The following is a 17,671-nucleotide window of genomic DNA, read 5'->3' as shown; positions in this document are numbered from 1 at the left end:
GACACAAACAGAGACAGAGGCACAGACACAAACAGAGACAGAGGCACAGACACAAACAGAGACAGAGGCACAGACACAAACAGAGACAGAGGCACAGACACAAACAGAGACAGAGGCACAGACACAAACAGAGACAGAGGCACAGACACAAACAGAGACCGAGGCACAAACAGAGACAGAGGCACAGACACAAAAAGAGACAGAGGCACAGACAGGCAAAAACAGATCCAGATATCCAGGAAGAGACAGGGACACAGACTTGGCTCCATACCAGTCCCCTCTGGACTCTAGCCTTAACCTCAACTATAAGTAGTTTCCATTCTATCCCCTTTTTCTTCATTCCTTTAGATCCACCATAATTCATTGAAAAGTTGGATTAAAGAGAGACAGATGAAGATAGATATTTGTGTTATGTTGCATTTTTGTGGGTTATCCACATACCTCAATATGGTATAATAGTTTGGTGTGTGACTCAAAACTATCGCCCACACTTTGGTAGCACATGTATTTGTGCTACAGACAACCCCCCTCTGTAGTGCTCGTTGTTATGCCAAACATGTCAACGAATGACAAAGGAGTTGGCTTAAGCACATAATAAACAGATCTCTACAACCAGGCTAGGTTTTCCACGGTGTTGACATTTCAAACTATTAAAACTGTGTAACAGAGCCTTGATGTTGATGTCAAATAGAAGCTTCCAGCATACCAGGCTAGGTTTTCTACCGTGTTGACATTTCAAACTATTAAAACTGTGTTCCAGAGCCTTGATGTTGATGTCAAAAAGCAGCTTCCAGCCTCCCAGGCTCAAGGACAAGACCAAGTGGTGAGATGAATATGATCACACCGTATTCCCAAAATAATTCAGACAACTCAGAATGCAGCATCTGTGACATACCTGTACTCTAAAAGCATCCTCCTGACACTAGACTGTTCTTTGAATGCAGCATCCATATTCTCCAGGATGGGTATGTATTTCTGCTGTCTCATCTCTGTCACCCTCCCTGAAGGTCTGCAGGGTTCCAGAGCTTTGTGAAGATGTCCCTCATCAAGAACCCTAGGAAGAGGCCGTCGGCCGAAACTTTACTGCAGGTACACTACTGTGCACTCTGCTCATTATTAATTCATCATTATAAACTGGGTGGTTCGAGCCCTGAATGCTGATTGGCTGACAGCCGTGGTATATCAGACCGTATACCACGGGTATGACAAAAGATTTATAAAGGCACCTCGGGGGTTTGTGATATATGGCCAATACACCACAGCTAAGGGCTGTGTCCAGGCACTCCGCGTTGCGTCGTGCGTATGAACATTCCTTAGCTGTGGTATATTGCCTTATTGCTATTGTAAACTGGTTACCAATATAATTACTACAGTAAAAATACATTTTTGGTCATACTTGTGGTATACCACAGCTTTCAGCCAATCAGCATTCAGGACTCGAACCTTCCGGATTATAATAAGGAACAGCCCCTGAAAGACGATTAATACTCCACATTGTTTTACCTCTGGTAAAATGTGGCGCTGGAGGGGATGGCTGCCATTTTATGGGCTCCTAACCAACTCTGCTAATTTGTGTGTTTTTTCCTTATTTTGTACATAATGTTGCTGATACCGTCTCTTATGACCGAAAAGAGATTCTGGATATCAGAACAGCGATTATTCACCTTGAACTGGACAAAGATTTTTTCTTTAATGAGTCTGACGCAAAGGTTCTCCAAGACCAGGTCCAAATCCCTATCATTCGCGTGAAGAAAAGACAGAAATACAGGGGGTGGAGATCGGGGTGCCTTGTAAAAATTTATCGGCGAGTGTGTAACCCGTCTCGACCATTCGTTCTATTGGCCAACGTGCAATCACTGGAAAATCTCAGCTTGAGACTATCCTACCAACGGGACATTGAAAACTGTAATATGTTATGGTTCACCTAGTCATGGCTGAATGACGACACGGATAATATTCAGATGGCTGGGTTGTCCGTGCAGCGGCAGGACTGAACAGCTGGTGCACGATGTCTAATATTAAGGAGGTCTCGAGGTATTGCTCGCCTGAGGTAGAGAACCTCATGAAAAACTGTAGACCATACTATCTACCAAGACCGGACCAAAATGCAGCATGGTTTGGGTTCATCATCTTTTAATATGAGAATTGGCACAAAAACAATAAAGAGCAAAGAAACGAATGTGCAGCTTTGTCGTGCTCAAAGGCAACAATTAAAAATACAAGATCCCACAACAAACAGGTGGGAAAAGGCTGCCTAAATATGATCCCCAATAAGAGACAATGATATGACAGCTGCCTCTGATTGGGAACCATACCAAGCCAACCTAGAACTAAAGAAACTATAATGCCCACCCTAGTCACACCTCGACCTAACCAAAATAGAGAATAAAGGATCTCTAAGGTCGGGGCGTGACAGCATGTCACATGTGCAACCAGTGGAAAAAGAATTCTAGACCACCTTTACTCCACACACAGAGATGCAAACAAGCTCTCCCTCGCCCTCCATTTGGCAATCTGACCATAATTCTATCCTCCTGATTCCTGCTTACAAGCTAAAACTACAGCAGGAAGCACCAGTGACTCACTCAATACGGAAGTGTTCAGATGACGCTTGTTCTACGCTACAGGACTGTTTTGCTAGAACAGACAGGAATATGTTCCGGGATTCATCCAATGGCATTGAGGAGTATACCACCTTAGTCACAGGCAACATCAATAAGTGCATTTACGATGTCGTCCCCACAGTGACCGTACGTACATATCCCAACCAGAAGCCATGGATTACAGGCAACATCCGCATCGAGCTAAAGGCAAGACATGCCGCTTTCAAGGAGCGTAACACTAATCCGGACGCTTATAAGAAATGCCCTCAGATGAACCATCAAACAGGCAAAGTGTCAATGCAGGACTAAGATTGAATCTTACTACACCGGCTCTGATGCTCGTCAGATGTGGCAGGGCTTGCAGATTTATTACGGACTACAAAGGAAAACCCAGTCGCGAGCTTCCCAGTTGTGCGAGCCTACCAGATGATCTAAATGCCTTTTATGCTCGCTTCGAGGCAAGCAACACTGAATCATGCACTCCATAGCCGATGTGAGCAAGAACTTTAAATAGGTAAACATTCACAAAGCCGCAGGGCCAGACGGATTACCAGGACGTGTACTCAGAGCATGGGTGGACCCAACTGGCAAGTGTCTTCACTGACATTTTCAACCTTTCCCTAACCGAGTCTGTAATACCTACATGTTTCAAGCAGACCACCATAGTCCCTGTGCCCAAGAAAGCAAAGGTAACCTGCCTAAATGACTACCGACCCGTAGCACTCACGTCAGTAGCCATGAAGTGCTTTGAAAGGCTGGTCAAGGCTCACATCAACAACTTCATCCCGGAAACCCTAGACCCAATCCAATTCGCATACCGCCCCAACACATCCATAGATGATGCAATCTTAATCGCACTCCACACTGCCCTTTCCCACCTGGACAAAAGGAACACCTATGTGAGAATTGACAGCTCAGCATTCAACAGCATAGTGCACACAAAGCTCATCACTAAGCTAAGGTCCATGGGACTAAACACCTACCTCTGCAACTGGATCCTGGACTTCCTGACGGGCCGCTCCCAGGTGGTAAGTGTATGCAACAACACATTTGCCACGCTGATCCTCAACACGGGGGCCCCTCAGGGGGGTGTGCTTAGTCCCCTCCTGTACTCCCTGTTCACCCATGACTGTGTGGCCAGGCACAACTCTAACACCATCATTAAGTTTGCTGATGACACAACAGTGGTAGGCCTGATCACCGACAACAATGAGAGTCCATAGGGAGAAGGTCAGAGACTTGGCAGTATGGTGCCAGGACAACAACCTCTCCCTCAACGTGAGCAAAACAAATGAGATGATCGTGGACTACAGGAAGGAGGGCCAAACATACCCCCATTAACATCGATGGGACTGTAGTAGTGCGGGTCGAGAGCTTCAAGTTCCTTGGTGTCCATATCACCAACAAACTATCATGGTCCAAACACACTAAGACAGTCGTGAAGAGGGCACGACAACACCTTTTCCACCTCAGGATATGTGGCATGGGTCCCCAGATCCTCAAAAGGTTCTGCAGCTGCACCACTGAGAGCATCCTGACCGGTTGCATCACCGCCTGGTATGGCAACTGCTCGGCGTCTGACAGTAAGGGGCTACAGAGGGTAGTGCGTACGGCCCAGTACATCACTGGGGCCAAGCTTCCTGATATCCAGGACCTATATACTAGGCGGTGTCAGAGGAAGGCCTAAAAAATTGTCAGACTCCAGTCACCCAAGTCATAGACTGTTCTCTCTGCTACCGTTCGGCAAGTGGTACCGGAGCACCAAGTGTAAGGAACGACGCTGGTAGACGAGAAGCAGGTACAGGGAGTGAACATTTAATGAGCAACGGACATGGAACAGGACAGGACAGTCTCTGGACATGAACACATATTGACATTAATGTTGACACCGGGAACAAACGGGGGAGCAGACAGTTATAGACAGGGCAATCAACAAAGGGAAGGAGTACAGGTGAGTCCAATGAGCGCTGTTGCGCGTAATGATGGTGACAGGTGTGCGTAATGAAGGGTAGCCTGGCACCCTCGAGCGCCAGAGAGGGAGAGCGGGAGCAGGCGTGACACCAAGTCTAGGTTCAAAAGGCTCCTTAACAGCTTCTAGCCCCAAGCCCTAAGACTGCTGAACAATTAATAAAATGGCCACCCAGACTATTAACATTTGATTTTACAATGCTGCTTTTCTCTGTTATCTATGCATAGTCACTTTACCCCTACCTACATGTACAAATGACCTTGACTAACCTGTATCCCCGCACATTGACTCTAACGGTACCCCCTGTATATACAGTAGACTCTGTATTGTTATTTTATTGTGTTACTTTTTATTTTATTTTTTACTTTAGTTTATTTAGTAAATATTTTCTTAACACGATTTCTTGAACTGCAATGTTGGTTAAGTAAGGGCTGGTAAGTAAGCATTTCATAGTAAGGTCTACACCTGTTGTATTCGGCGCATGTGACAAATAAAATTGGATTTGATCTAAAGCCTCTGTCTGAGGTGCTAAAAGCATAGCCATCCTAGGATCCTGTGTTTATTTCCATAGGGGCCCATAACACGGATACAGCTGCTGAGAGAGATCAAGGAAACTAATGATGAAGTGATGTATTGATGTCGTGCCACATAAAAGCTATAGGTCATTAGCTGTATCTCTTGTCGTCTCCCCAGCACCCGTTTGTGACCCAGTTGCTGACCCGTAACCTGATTATTGAGCTGCTGGACATGGCCAATAACCCTGACCTCCACCCCACACACAGCATGGACGACATCGATCGGGAGGTGAGGATAGGTGACCAAGGACAGACAGACATGCACACACACATGCAGGCATGCAAGTACACACGCCGAATGCACACCCACACTGTTACATCCGTTGTTAGAAGGAGACCAAGGTGCAGCGTGGTAGACGTACATTACACTTTTCTTTTAAATGACACCAAAAAACAACAAAATGCAAAACGGACATAAAGCTATATGCAGTGCAGAAAGCAACTACACACAAACAAGATCCCACAACTGAAGGTGGGAAAAAGGGCTGCCTAAGTATGATCCCCAATCAGAGACAACGATAGACAGCTACCTCTGATTGGGAACCATACCCGGCCAACAAAGAAATAGACAAACTAGAATGCCCAACCAAATCACACCCCGACCTAACCAAATAGAGAAATAAAAAGGCTCTCTAAGGTCAGGGCGTGACACACACACAAACATACAAATCACACACACACACTTGCTTTGTAACACATGGCAATCACCTAGCTCTCTCTGGAACATTGCTTGGTCCTAGTGTGATTTATTCTGTGAATGTATAACACATCCGTGTGTGTGTATGTGTTTGTCTGTAGAATGGAGAAGCTGCTCCTGATAAGATCCAGTCTGCAGGGAAACTCCTGAGGACCCTATCTGAAGAGCAGTGTGAGTCTTCAAATCCCTACACAATTTGTACACTGAAACCCCATCGTCAGCCCACACAACAATGTGTGAAGAGTTTATAGAAGTACTCATGTCAACATATGAAAAACCATCCTAATAAACAATGTCAATGAGAGGCTTCTGCCCTGAACATCTTCATCTGAAATGTGGTCTGGCTATTACTGTTAATACGGTACATCCGCCCACGGTAATTCAAGTGATCTCTCATCTGTAGTTAGAGAAGGGCCGTGTATGTGTGTTGATTGTCGATCGTGAGTTTGTGTGTGTGTGAGCATGCGCATCTGTCTGTATGTCTGTGTGTTTGTGTGTGTATGTGTATCCGTGTGTATTGTGTGTGCTTGGAGAGTTGAGGTCAACATCACCCTTACTGGCATAATGTGTGAAACTGGGGCAGATGGAGCAGGACACAACACAACACACTTAGGTTCCTGACCTCTGTGACAAGAAGCCCATTGAGATTTGGAGGTGGTGGAGATGAAGTCCCCAAGTCTCAGAGTCACCCGACACAGAGAGAGGTCATAGAGGGGTCACTGTCCTGCACACGCACATGGCATGTTCCCTCTGTAGTCCTCTGACGTGGTTCTGGGGGAGGAGGTGGGGAAAGCGAGGAGTGGGGGGGGGGTGATTGAGGAACTATTGCTGTGTCTCCTATCACTGAGGTTACAGCATACACAGGGTGTGGTGATGGTGGACAATGCGCCCACGCTGCAGCTGCCAGGGACAAGACAGCTTATATTTAGACAAGCATGTCAACACGAAAACAAATACATGGTGCTAGTGGAGAGGGGGGTTGTAACTCTTCTTGTTTGGGCATCACAATGGGTCTTCTGGGGTGAAAGGTAAAGTTGCCTGAAGCTGATGACTTGGTATTACTGTAACACAGTGATATGGGTTCAGTATGAGAGTAGTTTACCAATCGATCTGAATAGGCAACAGGGGATGATAAGAGGACAGTGGGATAGCAGATCCACCTGGATTTTATCCTCTGGCACTGATAGTTAATTCATCACATAAAATGATCATGCCATATAAAACATGTTTTGGCTCAGCAGTTATTAAATACATATATTGTATTGAAGTGTACATTTTCCTCATTATCAACTTAGTTGTGTTTCCCTTAGTTGACCAGGTGAAGTTTGGACCTCCGTTGAGGAAAGTGACAGAGCCTTATCCTGATATGGTGAGTCACATTTCTTTCTTGTGTTTGACATGTTGGAGTTTAAGGTCAAGTCAACATAGAATGGCTATTTGGGGCAGTGGGGGATGTATGAGTTCTATTAATAGGGATATTATGGCTGTGTATGTTGTTGATGATTCTTCGTAATTTTTCAGCAAAGCTCGTCCGGAGACGATTGGGACGTCTCAGAAGAGGACACTGAGTCACCGTAAGACGCTCCTCTTCCACAGTTTACTATTGGTAGCAGTACGTCAAGCATTATTTCAAATCTACTGTTTGTGTGTATGGCCATGGACCTGACGTCCCCACTAGCGCAAGTATACAGGAGAACAATAATTTTAAAACCTGAATCCATAACAGAAGACACTAGCTCCAACCCTCCCATTGTCACAGAATAGGTGGTTCTCTGTCACATCATGTTCTCAGAACTAGTGGCTCCAGAGAGAGATTAACATCTTGTCTTCCTGTTTCAGGAGCCTGTTGGAATGTGTGGAGGAAGCTCTGCAGCTGAGGTAGGCCAGCAGACCACCCATTGTAAAAACACTATTCAGCAGTATTCTACCCGGCGACAATGCCTCTTATCAAGGAAGCTGTGGAAGTTTGTTTAATCACATTGAAATTATTACCTTTTGAATACTTGACATTATCTGATAAAGAACTAAATAATATTTGATCACTGATTATTATTGTTGGGGTATGCATATTCACAATTAATTGACCCTGCCCTGCTCCAAATCTTGACCTAATAAGAGCCAACATAATTGACCCTGCCCTGCTCCAAATCTTGACCTAATAAGAGCCAACATAATTGACCCTGCCCTGCTCCAAATCTTGACCTAATAAGAGCCAACATAATTGACCCTGCCCTGCTCCAAATCTTGTCCTAATAAGAGCCAACATAATTGACCCTGCCCTGCTCCAAATCTTGACCTAATAAGAGCCAACATAATTGACCCTGCCCTGCTCCAAATCTTGACCTAATAAGAGCCAACATAATTGACCCTGCCCTGCTCCAAATCTTGACCTAATAAGAGCCAACATAATTGACCCTGCCCTGCTCCAAATCTTGACCTAATAAGAGCCAACATAATTGACCCTGCCCTGCTCCAAATCTTGTCCTAATAAGAGCCAACATAATTGACCCCATGTCAGTTTATAGACTGTGAAAGCAAGCATCCCACAAAGAAAGGAAATCTGATGTACCTTTGATTTAGTAGAGAGTGCATGAGCATTAATGGTGCTACACATAAGACTTTTTACATTTACATTTAAGTCATTTAGCAGACGCTCTTATCCAGAGCGACTTACAAATTGGTGCTTTCACCTTATGACATCCAGTGGAACAGCCACTTTACAATAGTGCATCTAGGTCTTTTAAGGGGGTGAGAGGGATTACTTCATCCTATCCTAGGTATTCCTTAAAGAGGTGGGGTTTCAGGTGTCTCCGGAAGGTGGTGATTGACTCCGCTGTCCTGGCGTCGTGAGGGAGTTTGTTCCACCATTGGGGGGCCAGAGCAGCGAACAGTTTTGACTGGGCTGAGCGGGAACTGTACTTCCTCAGTGGTAGGGAGGCGAGCAGGCCAGAGGTGGATGAACGCAGTGCCCTTGTTTGGGTGTAGGGCCTGATCAGAGCCTGGAGGTACTGAGGTGCCGTTCCCCTCACAGCTCCGTAGGCAAGCACCATGGTCTTGTAGCGGATGCGAGCTTCAACTGGAAGCCAGTGGAGAGAGCGGAGGAGCGGGGTGACGTGAGAGAACTTGGGAAGGTTGAACACCAGACGGGCTGCGGCGTTCTGGATGAGTTGTAGGGGTTTAATGGCACAGGCAGGGAGCCTGTTTTACAATTAATTTCAGAAAATGTCCATAATATATCTGCAGTAGTAGTGGAATGATTGTGTTTCACAGTATTACCTACTCGACAGTGTTGCGATTTGTAGTGATATTGTCCTGTTGTCAAATTGGGAAAGCTGTTATTATTTTGTGGCTGTGTTATCTAGTGGAAATCGTGTCAAGCTGCCAATGTATCGCTCTGCCATTTCCTGATTGCTAAAATTCTACACTGTATGTGAGAAAACAAACACGTAATATTGTAGGGGATCATTGTACCATCTTTTATAAATCAATGTGAATAACCACAGGTGTTTTCTTTCCCAGCTGTTTGAAGCTGGTGGACCCAAAGTAAAAGGCTCAAGCGCAAGTCTCAAATGGAATGAGGGGGAAGGGGGAAATGCATTGGAATTCAGTCATGTGCTGTTGCAATTTATACCTAGCTTCCACATAGGGGAGACATTCTGAGAAGTTATATGTGTAACACTAACATTACCATTGACTATTTCTTTTTCCAGGAGCTTAACCATTAAGAGAGTGCCATCTGCTGGTGTAAGTAGCAATAACAGAACACCAAAAAAACAGATCTTCTGAAACAATCAAGTGTAACACAAGATATGAAGATAATCCTTTATACCTTTCAGCTATTTCCTATTGTATTATGTGACAGTGCTTTGTCTAATGTTTCTGGTTGTGTAGGGGGGTAATGGTGGGAGGAAGAGTGGGTTATTCAGCCCTTCCACAGCCTCCCTGCCTGCCATCAGCTCATTCTGTCCCACCCTGGAGGACAAGGACCTCACCCTTGGCCCCAGCTCCAGCCTGGGGCCCGACTCCACCCACACACCCAAAAACTTCACGTCAGGTACGGAACATCCACACACAGAGTCAATGTTTACAGGCCATATTTCAATCTGTCATGACAACTGATTTGGTTCTGGGTGCTGAGATTAATATACAGTGCCTTCAGAAAGTATTCACACCCCTTGTCTTTTTCCACATTTTGTTGTATTACAGCCTGAATTTAAAATGTATTCAATTGAGATTGTGTGTCACTGATCTACACACAACACCCCATAATGTCAAAGTGGAATAATGATTTTAGAAAAGTTTACAAATTAATAAAAAATTGGAAGCTGAAATGTATTGAGTCAATAAATATTCAACCCTTTTGTTATGGCAAGCCTAAATAAGTTCAGGTGTAAAGATGTGCTTAACAACAACGTCACATACGTTTCATGGACTCACTCTGTATACAATAATAGTGGTTAACATGATTTTTTAAATTACTACCTCATCTCTGTAACCCCACACATACAATTATCTGTAAGGTCCCTTCGTCGAGCAGTGAATTTTAAGCACATATTCAACCACAAAGACAAGGGAGGTTTTCCAATGGTTCGAAAGAAGGGCACCTATTGGTAGATGGGTAACAAAAAAAGCAGACATTGAATATTCCTTTGAGCATGGTGAAGTTATTAATTACACTTTGGATAGTGTATCAAAGCACCCAGTCACTACAAAGATACAGGCACCTTTCCTAACTTGGAGAGTAAGGAAACTGCTCTGGGATTTCACCATGAGGCCAATGGTGATTTTAAAAGTTACAGAGTTTAATGGCTGTGATAGGAGATAACTGAGGATGGATCAACAACATTGTAGTTACTCCACAATACGAACATAAATGACAGAGTGAAAAGAAGGAAGCCTGTACAGAATAAAACATGCATCCTGTTTGCAACAAGGCACTAAAATAATACTGCAAAAAATGTGGCAAAGAAATTAACTTTAGCGTTATGTTTGGGGCAAATCCAACACAACACATCACTGAGTAACACTCTTCATAATTTTAAGCATGGTGGTGGCTGCATCATGTTAGGGGTATGCTGGTCACCGGGAAGGATGACATTTTTTGTGATAAAAAGAAACAGAATAGAGCTATGCACAGGTAAAACCCTGGAGGATAACTTGGTTCAGTCTGCTTTCCAACAGACACTGGGAGACAAATTCACCTTTCAGCAGGACAAATACCTAAAACACAAGGCCAAATATACACTGGAGTTGCTTACCAAGATAACATTGTTCCTGATTGGCCTAGTTACAGTTTTGACTTAAATCGGTTCAATACTTATCTAATCAAGTTATACTGTATTAGGGTTTGTTCTCCATTCATAAAAAAAAATATATCACATTTTTCTTACACTTTAACGCTACAGTGTATTTTGTGTAGATCATTGACAAGAAAATTATGGTTAGATCAATTTTAATCCCGCTTTGTAACACAACAAAATGTGGAAAAAGTTAAGAGTTGTGAATACTTACTGAAGTCTGTTGATGTCAGTATTTGTATTGACAACAGAATTACTGTTCCGTATTTGCCTAGTTAGTAGTATATTCCAATGCTGCAGGTAGCCACGATGTTAAAGCGTAGGGCCAGTAACTGAAAGGCTGCTGATTCGAATACTGGAGCTGTGCCCTTGAGCAAGGCACTTAACCCTAATTGCTCCAGGGGAGCTGTGCAATGGGAAAAGGGGATACCTAGTCAGTTGGTCAAGTGAATACCTTCAACTTAAATGTGTCTTCCGCATTTAACACAACCCCTCTGAATCAGAGAGGTGCGGGGGGCTTGCCATAATCGACATCCACGTCTTCGGTGCCCAGGGAACAATGGGTTAACTGTCTTGTTCAGGGGCAGAACGACTGATTTTTACCTTGTCAGCTCAGGGAATCGATCCAGCAACCTTTCGGTTACTGGCCCAATGCTCTAACCACTAGTGACCCTGGCCATGACCCCACTCCCTGCAGGTGCCTCAGTGAGGGTTGAGATATGCAAAAAAACACATTTCCATGACACAGTGTATAACAGGACAAATATAAGCACCCACCAAATTATTATTATTATAATGCAGTCATAATATTGAGAGCTTGGGACTAAACGGTTCTATCTGCATTTTTGTTCTCTACCTAAATAGTACTCTAAATACCCCCAATTCATGTTGTTAAGTTCGAAAGAATACTAGATAAAAATTGCTGACACCATTCCAACCAATGAGGGTTTGGAACTTTTAAGCCAATTATCTAAGAATCATTGCAGATAGAACCTTGTAGTCCCAAGCTCTCAATATGTTAAATGATATACACTATCATTCAAAAGTTTGGGGTCACTTAGAAATGTCCTTGTTTTTGAAAGAAAAGCACATTTTATGTCCATTAAAATGACATCAAATTGATCAGAAATACAGAGTAGACATTGTTAATGTTGTAAATGATGATTGTAGCTGGAAACGGACAGTCTATTGGCCAGTCTGAGATATGGCTCTTTTTTTGCAACTCTGCCTAGAAGGCCAGCATCTCGGAGTCACCTCTCAATAATAGACTGACGAGTTTCAGAAGAAAGTTCTTTATTTCTGACCATTTTGAGCCTGTAATCGAACCCACAAATGCTGATGCTCCAGATACTCAACTAGTCTAAAGAAGGCCAGTTTTATTGCTTCTTTAATGAGAACAACAGTTTTCAGCGGTGCTAACATAATTGCAAAATGATCAATTACCCTTTTAAAATTATAAACTTGGATTAGCTAACACAACTTGCCATTGGAACACAGGAGTGATGGTTGCTGATAATGGGCCTCTGTACGCCTATGTAGATATTCCATTAAACATCTGCCATTTCCAGCTACAATAGTCATTTACAACATTAACAATCTCTACACTGTATTCCTGATAAATTTTATGTTATTTTAATGGACAAAACAACGTGCTTTTCTTTCAAAAAGAAGGACATTTCTACGTGACCCCAAACTTTTGAACGGTAGTGTATCTTCGGTGTGTTTTAATCCAATTCCATCTATGCTAAGATCGACAGCCCGTTTCAACATGATTTTCCCCCCTCCTTCGTCCTCTTGTGTGGTTCTCCAGTCTTGGCCAGGTGTTCTGCAACTCAGGACATCAGCAGACAGTGGTGTAGTGACCCCAGTGTTTCTGAGGGGGGCGCCGTACAGGCAGAGAAGAAGAAGACAGAAGGGGTGACCTCATCATGCAGACAAACCCCTCTCTCTCCAGAGTGGAGCACACTGAGGAGGAAGACGAACTCTGTGAGTTTAAAACACAGGGAAATGTTGCCTCATAACATACAGTATCTGTACATAGCTTCATATCCATACTGTAGTTGCTGAATGGCAGTGGCAGTTGGCTTCAACACATTGTATGGATTTGAGGCTACCAGTAGACGGTAGCCTTAACCAGTACATAGCCAGTACTCAGGGGTTCAATTCAATGTGAAGTCAGACACTTCCAAGGAATAAGTGAAATTCCAGCATAATAGTAGTAAAGGGTCATTCATTTTTTGATTGGAATTTTAATTCACTTCCTAAACTGACTGAAATGAAATGGAATTGACATCAACCCTGGTACTGACAAAAAAGTGTGTGGTTTGTTAACCTAATAACATGTTTCAATACATTCTTCCATATCCCCTTTAATAAACCATATTTTTGTAAGATTTCATGTAGGAAGACAGAATTCAGAGACGCCCAGATCCTAGGGCGTTGCTTTGTGACATGAATTTAAACAACATCCTCATTTGAACGACACCGTTATCCTTCTTTGTTGTTGTTGTGTTTAACCCTGTTTCATTTCTAGAGAGCTGATTGCCATGGACTCCCTCCTACCCCTCAAGTTCATGTAAGTGCAGAGGTCTAGTCAAACAGCATGTGCCCTAAGACAGTACAGAGAGGCTGTTGCATCAATAACTAACAATATTTCCACATGCTTTATGAACAGGCTATGTAGCTAATGGCTATTGGTCTCAAAAACGCTTGACGGAATGCTCACTGCAACAACGGTTTGCTAAGATGAACATTAAACCCATTATAATAGTCCAACCATGCTTATTGTACAGCAATGTAGAAATAGCCACCGTGATAGTACAACGTGTATCCTTTTGTTTCGTAGATGGGTGCCTGTTTCTCTAAAGTCTTCAATGGTTGTCCTCTGACGATCCACTGTGCTGTGACCTGGATTCTCCCTAAAACGAGAGGTAGGGGTCCAGAACGGGTTAAAGAGGTTAAGACAAGGTCTTTACAGATGGCCGTGACATGATCTTGTCTCTTCCTCAGATCAGTATCTTATTCTGGGGGCAGAAGAGGGTGTCTACACCCTCAACCTCAACGAGCTCCATGAGGACACCCTGGAGAAGGTAACAGTTTAGATATTGATGAATGTGGGGAAGTATGAATTAATGTGGGTAGTCTGCGTTAAAATTCCAGAGCATACCACTAATACTATTCTACTGAGCCATTTACTTTATATTCATGTTCATATTCTTATCTTATTGTTGTTGTATTGTCGAGAAGGAACCTGCGAGTAGACATTTCGTTAGACAGTGTATACTATGTGTATCCTGTACATACGACTAATAAAACTTCAAACGAATACCTCTCTCTTCCCCCCACAGTTGCTCCCACAAAGATGTACCTGGCTGTTTGTCATGAACAATGTCCTGATGTCCGTATCAGGTAGAGCTCTACCTCAATTACACACCTATCATGTTGTTCATAGGATCCTACTCCATCAACTCCAGTAATAAACCAGACCTGGTTGCAAATAGTATTTCAGTGTTTGCTTGAGTTCCAGGTGGGCGGGGTTTGCACTTTTGAGACTTTTCCATTGGTTGCATTGCACCAGGCAAGCTCAATCAAGCACTGCTAAATTTGAACACGGGTTCTTACCATTCCTCCCCTCTCCAACCCCATCCCCAGGGAAGTCTTCCCAGCTGTACTCCCACAGTCTGACGGCTCTGTTTGAACAGAGGGGCCACAAGCAGCAGAAACAGAGTCACCTGTCCCTCAGTACCAACCGCCTCACTGAGAGGATCAACCCCAGGCAGAGGGGGTGTGTGTGTGTGTGTGTGTGTGTGTGTGTGTGTGTGTGCGTGCGTGCACATCAATGTGTTCGGGTTCAATTTGTCTTCAATATACAGTATGTGCCTGTCCTAATTTAAAGTAAAAAATATATGAAATGTAAATCAGCAGGAAATATGCTGTAACTGTGAAGATACCAGACACTAAAGGCTGTCGAAGGTGCAGCGTGGGTAAGTGAAATTTGGCACTGCATTATGTTCAATCACAACACAGAAAGCTGTTTGAAATGGCTTTTTCTCCTCTCTCCTAGCAAGAAACCCACACACAGACAGCACGTTCCTGTGTGGGGCTGTTCCATCAGGTCTAATTCTACTCTTGTGGTATGAGCCTCTGCAGAGGTTCTTGCAGCTCAAGGTGTGTATCGACATAACAATTATTCCATACAACATACACTTGACTGGCCTGCACAGAGCCCTGACCCTCAACCCCTATTGAACACCTTTGGGATGAATTGAAACTCTGACTGCGAGCCAGGCCTAATTGCCCAACATCAGTGCCTGACATCGCTAATGGTCTTGTGGCTGAATAGAAGCAAGTTCCTGCAGCAATGTTCCAGCATCTAGTGGAAATCCTTCCTAGAAGAGTGGAGGCTGTTATAGCAGCAAAGGGGAGAACCGACTCTATATTAATGCCCATGATTTTGGAATGAGATGTTCGACGAGCAGGTGTCCACATACTTTTGTATATGAACCGTGTCTGTAAGACTTGTACAATTGGTCTTTCTACACTTTTTTCCTCTCAGCATATAGACATACGTCTACCGGATTCGCTCCCTATCTTTGAGCTACTGGTGTTAGTGAAGGATGAGTTCCCACAGCTATGTGTAGGGGTTGGGGACTGTGCTGCAGAGGGAGGGAAACCACCATCCAACCAGCAGCTGAAGTTCGACATCATAGAGTTGAACGGCACACCAAATTCTTCACCAGGTAGCACAGAGATGTCCGATATTAGGATTTGAACCGTATGACATTGTGTAGAGAAATTGTATAACCTTAATTCTCTCTCTCTTTCTTTCTTTCTCTCTGTCTTTGTATATGTGCATGTGTGTGTGTGCGTGTGTGTACAGAGAGTACGCCGGACCGGACCCGGACCGGAGCCGGACCGGGAGCCATGCAGGCAACACAGCTGGACAGAGACACGGTTCTCATTGTACTGGAGAGTGAGTCTATTGGAATATATTACATCCTACCTAGAATATCATTAGCACCACCTGCCTTTTAATGTCCACTACTAACGGTATCTTTAATGTCACTTTACAGAGACTGTGAAGATTGTCAACCTACAAGGTCTTCCCTCCAAGGAGCTGGCTTCTGAACTTGTCTTTGACTTCCCCATTGAAACACTAAGTACTAACTTCATTCAATCTCAATAATACTTCATAGAATGTTCTCAATTCATCACCACATCATAGGTACAGGCAGGGGTGAGGTACTGTAGTTACAGCCACACACTACGTGCGTGGAAGATTTTGTTTGTGACTTTACTGTTGTGTGGCTAGTTTGTTTACAGGACAGTGTTCTGGCTTTCTGGAAGCATGGTCTTAAAGGGAGGAGTCTTCACACAAATGAGGTGATTATGTTTCATTGTAATGCACTCATAAAAATAAAATAAAAGGCTTGATCTGCATTGGAAGTATATTATCTCGCCGAAACAGTGAAATACATTTACGTTCATCTTTGTAGGTTACGCAGGAAATCACAGACGAAAGCAGAGTATTCCAGGTCTTGGGGACGAACAGGTATGCTCCAAACGCTGGTCTGTTACCTTGAATACCACATTATGTGTGTTCGCATTAGGGGTCAAAGGTTATCTGAGAAAATCAATCACATTCGATCTTTTGTCGTTTCCGTAGGGATATCGTCCTTCAGAGTACCCCCACAGAGGACCCGTCAGCCATGACCAACCTCTATATCCTGACAGGCCATGAAAGCAGCTACTGAGAGAAGAGAGAAAAGGACTGAAAGAAAATAATAGAAATTGGGATTAAAGTAAGAAGAGAAGAAGAGTGTGTCTTGAGATGGGAAGTGCTTTTCTGGCACCTAATAAACTCACGAGCGAACAAGCCCCCTCACTGTAGACTTGTCTTAAACTGAACTAACCCCCTCTACCTGCATATGGGGAACAGACAGACCATGGGAGACTCTCACACACTAAACCGCAGGGAGATAACTGAGCTGGTGTGTGTTCGTGGGAGGACGTGTAAAAAAAGACTTGTCAGAGAGAGCCCCCTGTCGTGACCTCTAACCCCTTGAATGACACAAACTACCTTTAAGCTTGCATAACCCCATTGTCTATTTTTACTGGTTTGACTGATAACTGAAGTCTGATCTGTCTCCTTAAACAACATTGTGAACACCACCCTGCTCTGTCCACTAATTGTAGTATTACTATGTAACATCGTGGCATAGGTGGCGCCACTCCAAGATGGCAACATAAATAGTTTAGAAAATATGTGCCATAGAATCAGAGGGCTACTACATTCTAAAAGTGCTTTGAAATACTTTACTGAGATCAATTTAAAGGCCTGTTTCCCAGACCCAGATGAAGACTATTCCTGCACTAAAAAGGGCTTGCAACGTGTGTTTGTTTGCCACAAAGTGCTCAAAGACTGGTAGTGATACTCTGTTGTGTTTAATGATTTTGGTTTGGTTTGGTTGTGCAGTATGAGGCCCAATGTAACACTCATCATCCATGAAATACACTTGAAGGAGCATGCA

General features: G+C 43.8%; 1 protein-coding gene across 2 annotated transcripts in view; it reads left to right on the top strand.

Annotated features, from left to right (window-relative positions):
• Positions 1–17,671, top strand: part of LOC115133640 (mitogen-activated protein kinase kinase kinase kinase 2-like) — a 31,230-nt gene extending 13,559 nt beyond the window's left edge. Inside the window, exons 10-32 of one of the 2 annotated variants that reach the window (XM_029667081.2) lie at positions 761–823; positions 1,008–1,089; positions 5,266–5,376; positions 5,946–6,015; positions 7,155–7,213; positions 7,366–7,418; positions 7,684–7,722; positions 9,555–9,588; positions 9,736–9,898; positions 12,952–13,127; positions 13,675–13,716; positions 13,987–14,071; positions 14,151–14,230; positions 14,489–14,549; positions 14,793–14,925; positions 15,066–15,124; positions 15,205–15,308; positions 15,697–15,880; positions 16,021–16,113; positions 16,214–16,300; positions 16,453–16,523; positions 16,637–16,692; positions 16,807–17,671. In XM_029667081.2, the coding sequence (XP_029522941.1) occupies positions 761–823; positions 1,008–1,089; positions 5,266–5,376; positions 5,946–6,015; positions 7,155–7,213; positions 7,366–7,418; positions 7,684–7,722; positions 9,555–9,588; positions 9,736–9,898; positions 12,952–13,127; positions 13,675–13,716; positions 13,987–14,071; positions 14,151–14,230; positions 14,489–14,549; positions 14,793–14,925; positions 15,066–15,124; positions 15,205–15,308; positions 15,697–15,880; positions 16,021–16,113; positions 16,214–16,300; positions 16,453–16,523; positions 16,637–16,692; positions 16,807–16,894 (1,993 nt within the window). In that variant the 3' untranslated portion in view covers positions 16,895–17,671. Of the gene's footprint in view, positions 1–760; positions 824–1,007; positions 1,090–5,265; positions 5,377–5,945; positions 6,016–7,154; positions 7,214–7,365; positions 7,419–7,683; positions 7,723–9,554; positions 9,589–9,735; positions 9,899–12,951; positions 13,128–13,674; positions 13,717–13,986; positions 14,072–14,150; positions 14,231–14,488; positions 14,550–14,792; positions 14,926–15,062; positions 15,125–15,204; positions 15,309–15,696; positions 15,881–16,020; positions 16,114–16,213; positions 16,301–16,452; positions 16,524–16,636; positions 16,693–16,806 lie in introns of both variants that reach the window. The other variant, XM_029667080.2, reaches the window with a different exon arrangement.

The sequence above is a fragment of the Oncorhynchus nerka genome, linkage group LG8 (genome assembly GCF_034236695.1).
Source record: "Oncorhynchus nerka isolate Pitt River linkage group LG8, Oner_Uvic_2.0, whole genome shotgun sequence".
NCBI classification, from domain to species: Eukaryota; Metazoa; Chordata; class Actinopteri; order Salmoniformes; family Salmonidae; genus Oncorhynchus; species Oncorhynchus nerka.
The sequence above is the reverse complement of the archived record's forward strand: the minus strand, read 5'-3'. Positions and strand labels throughout refer to the sequence as shown.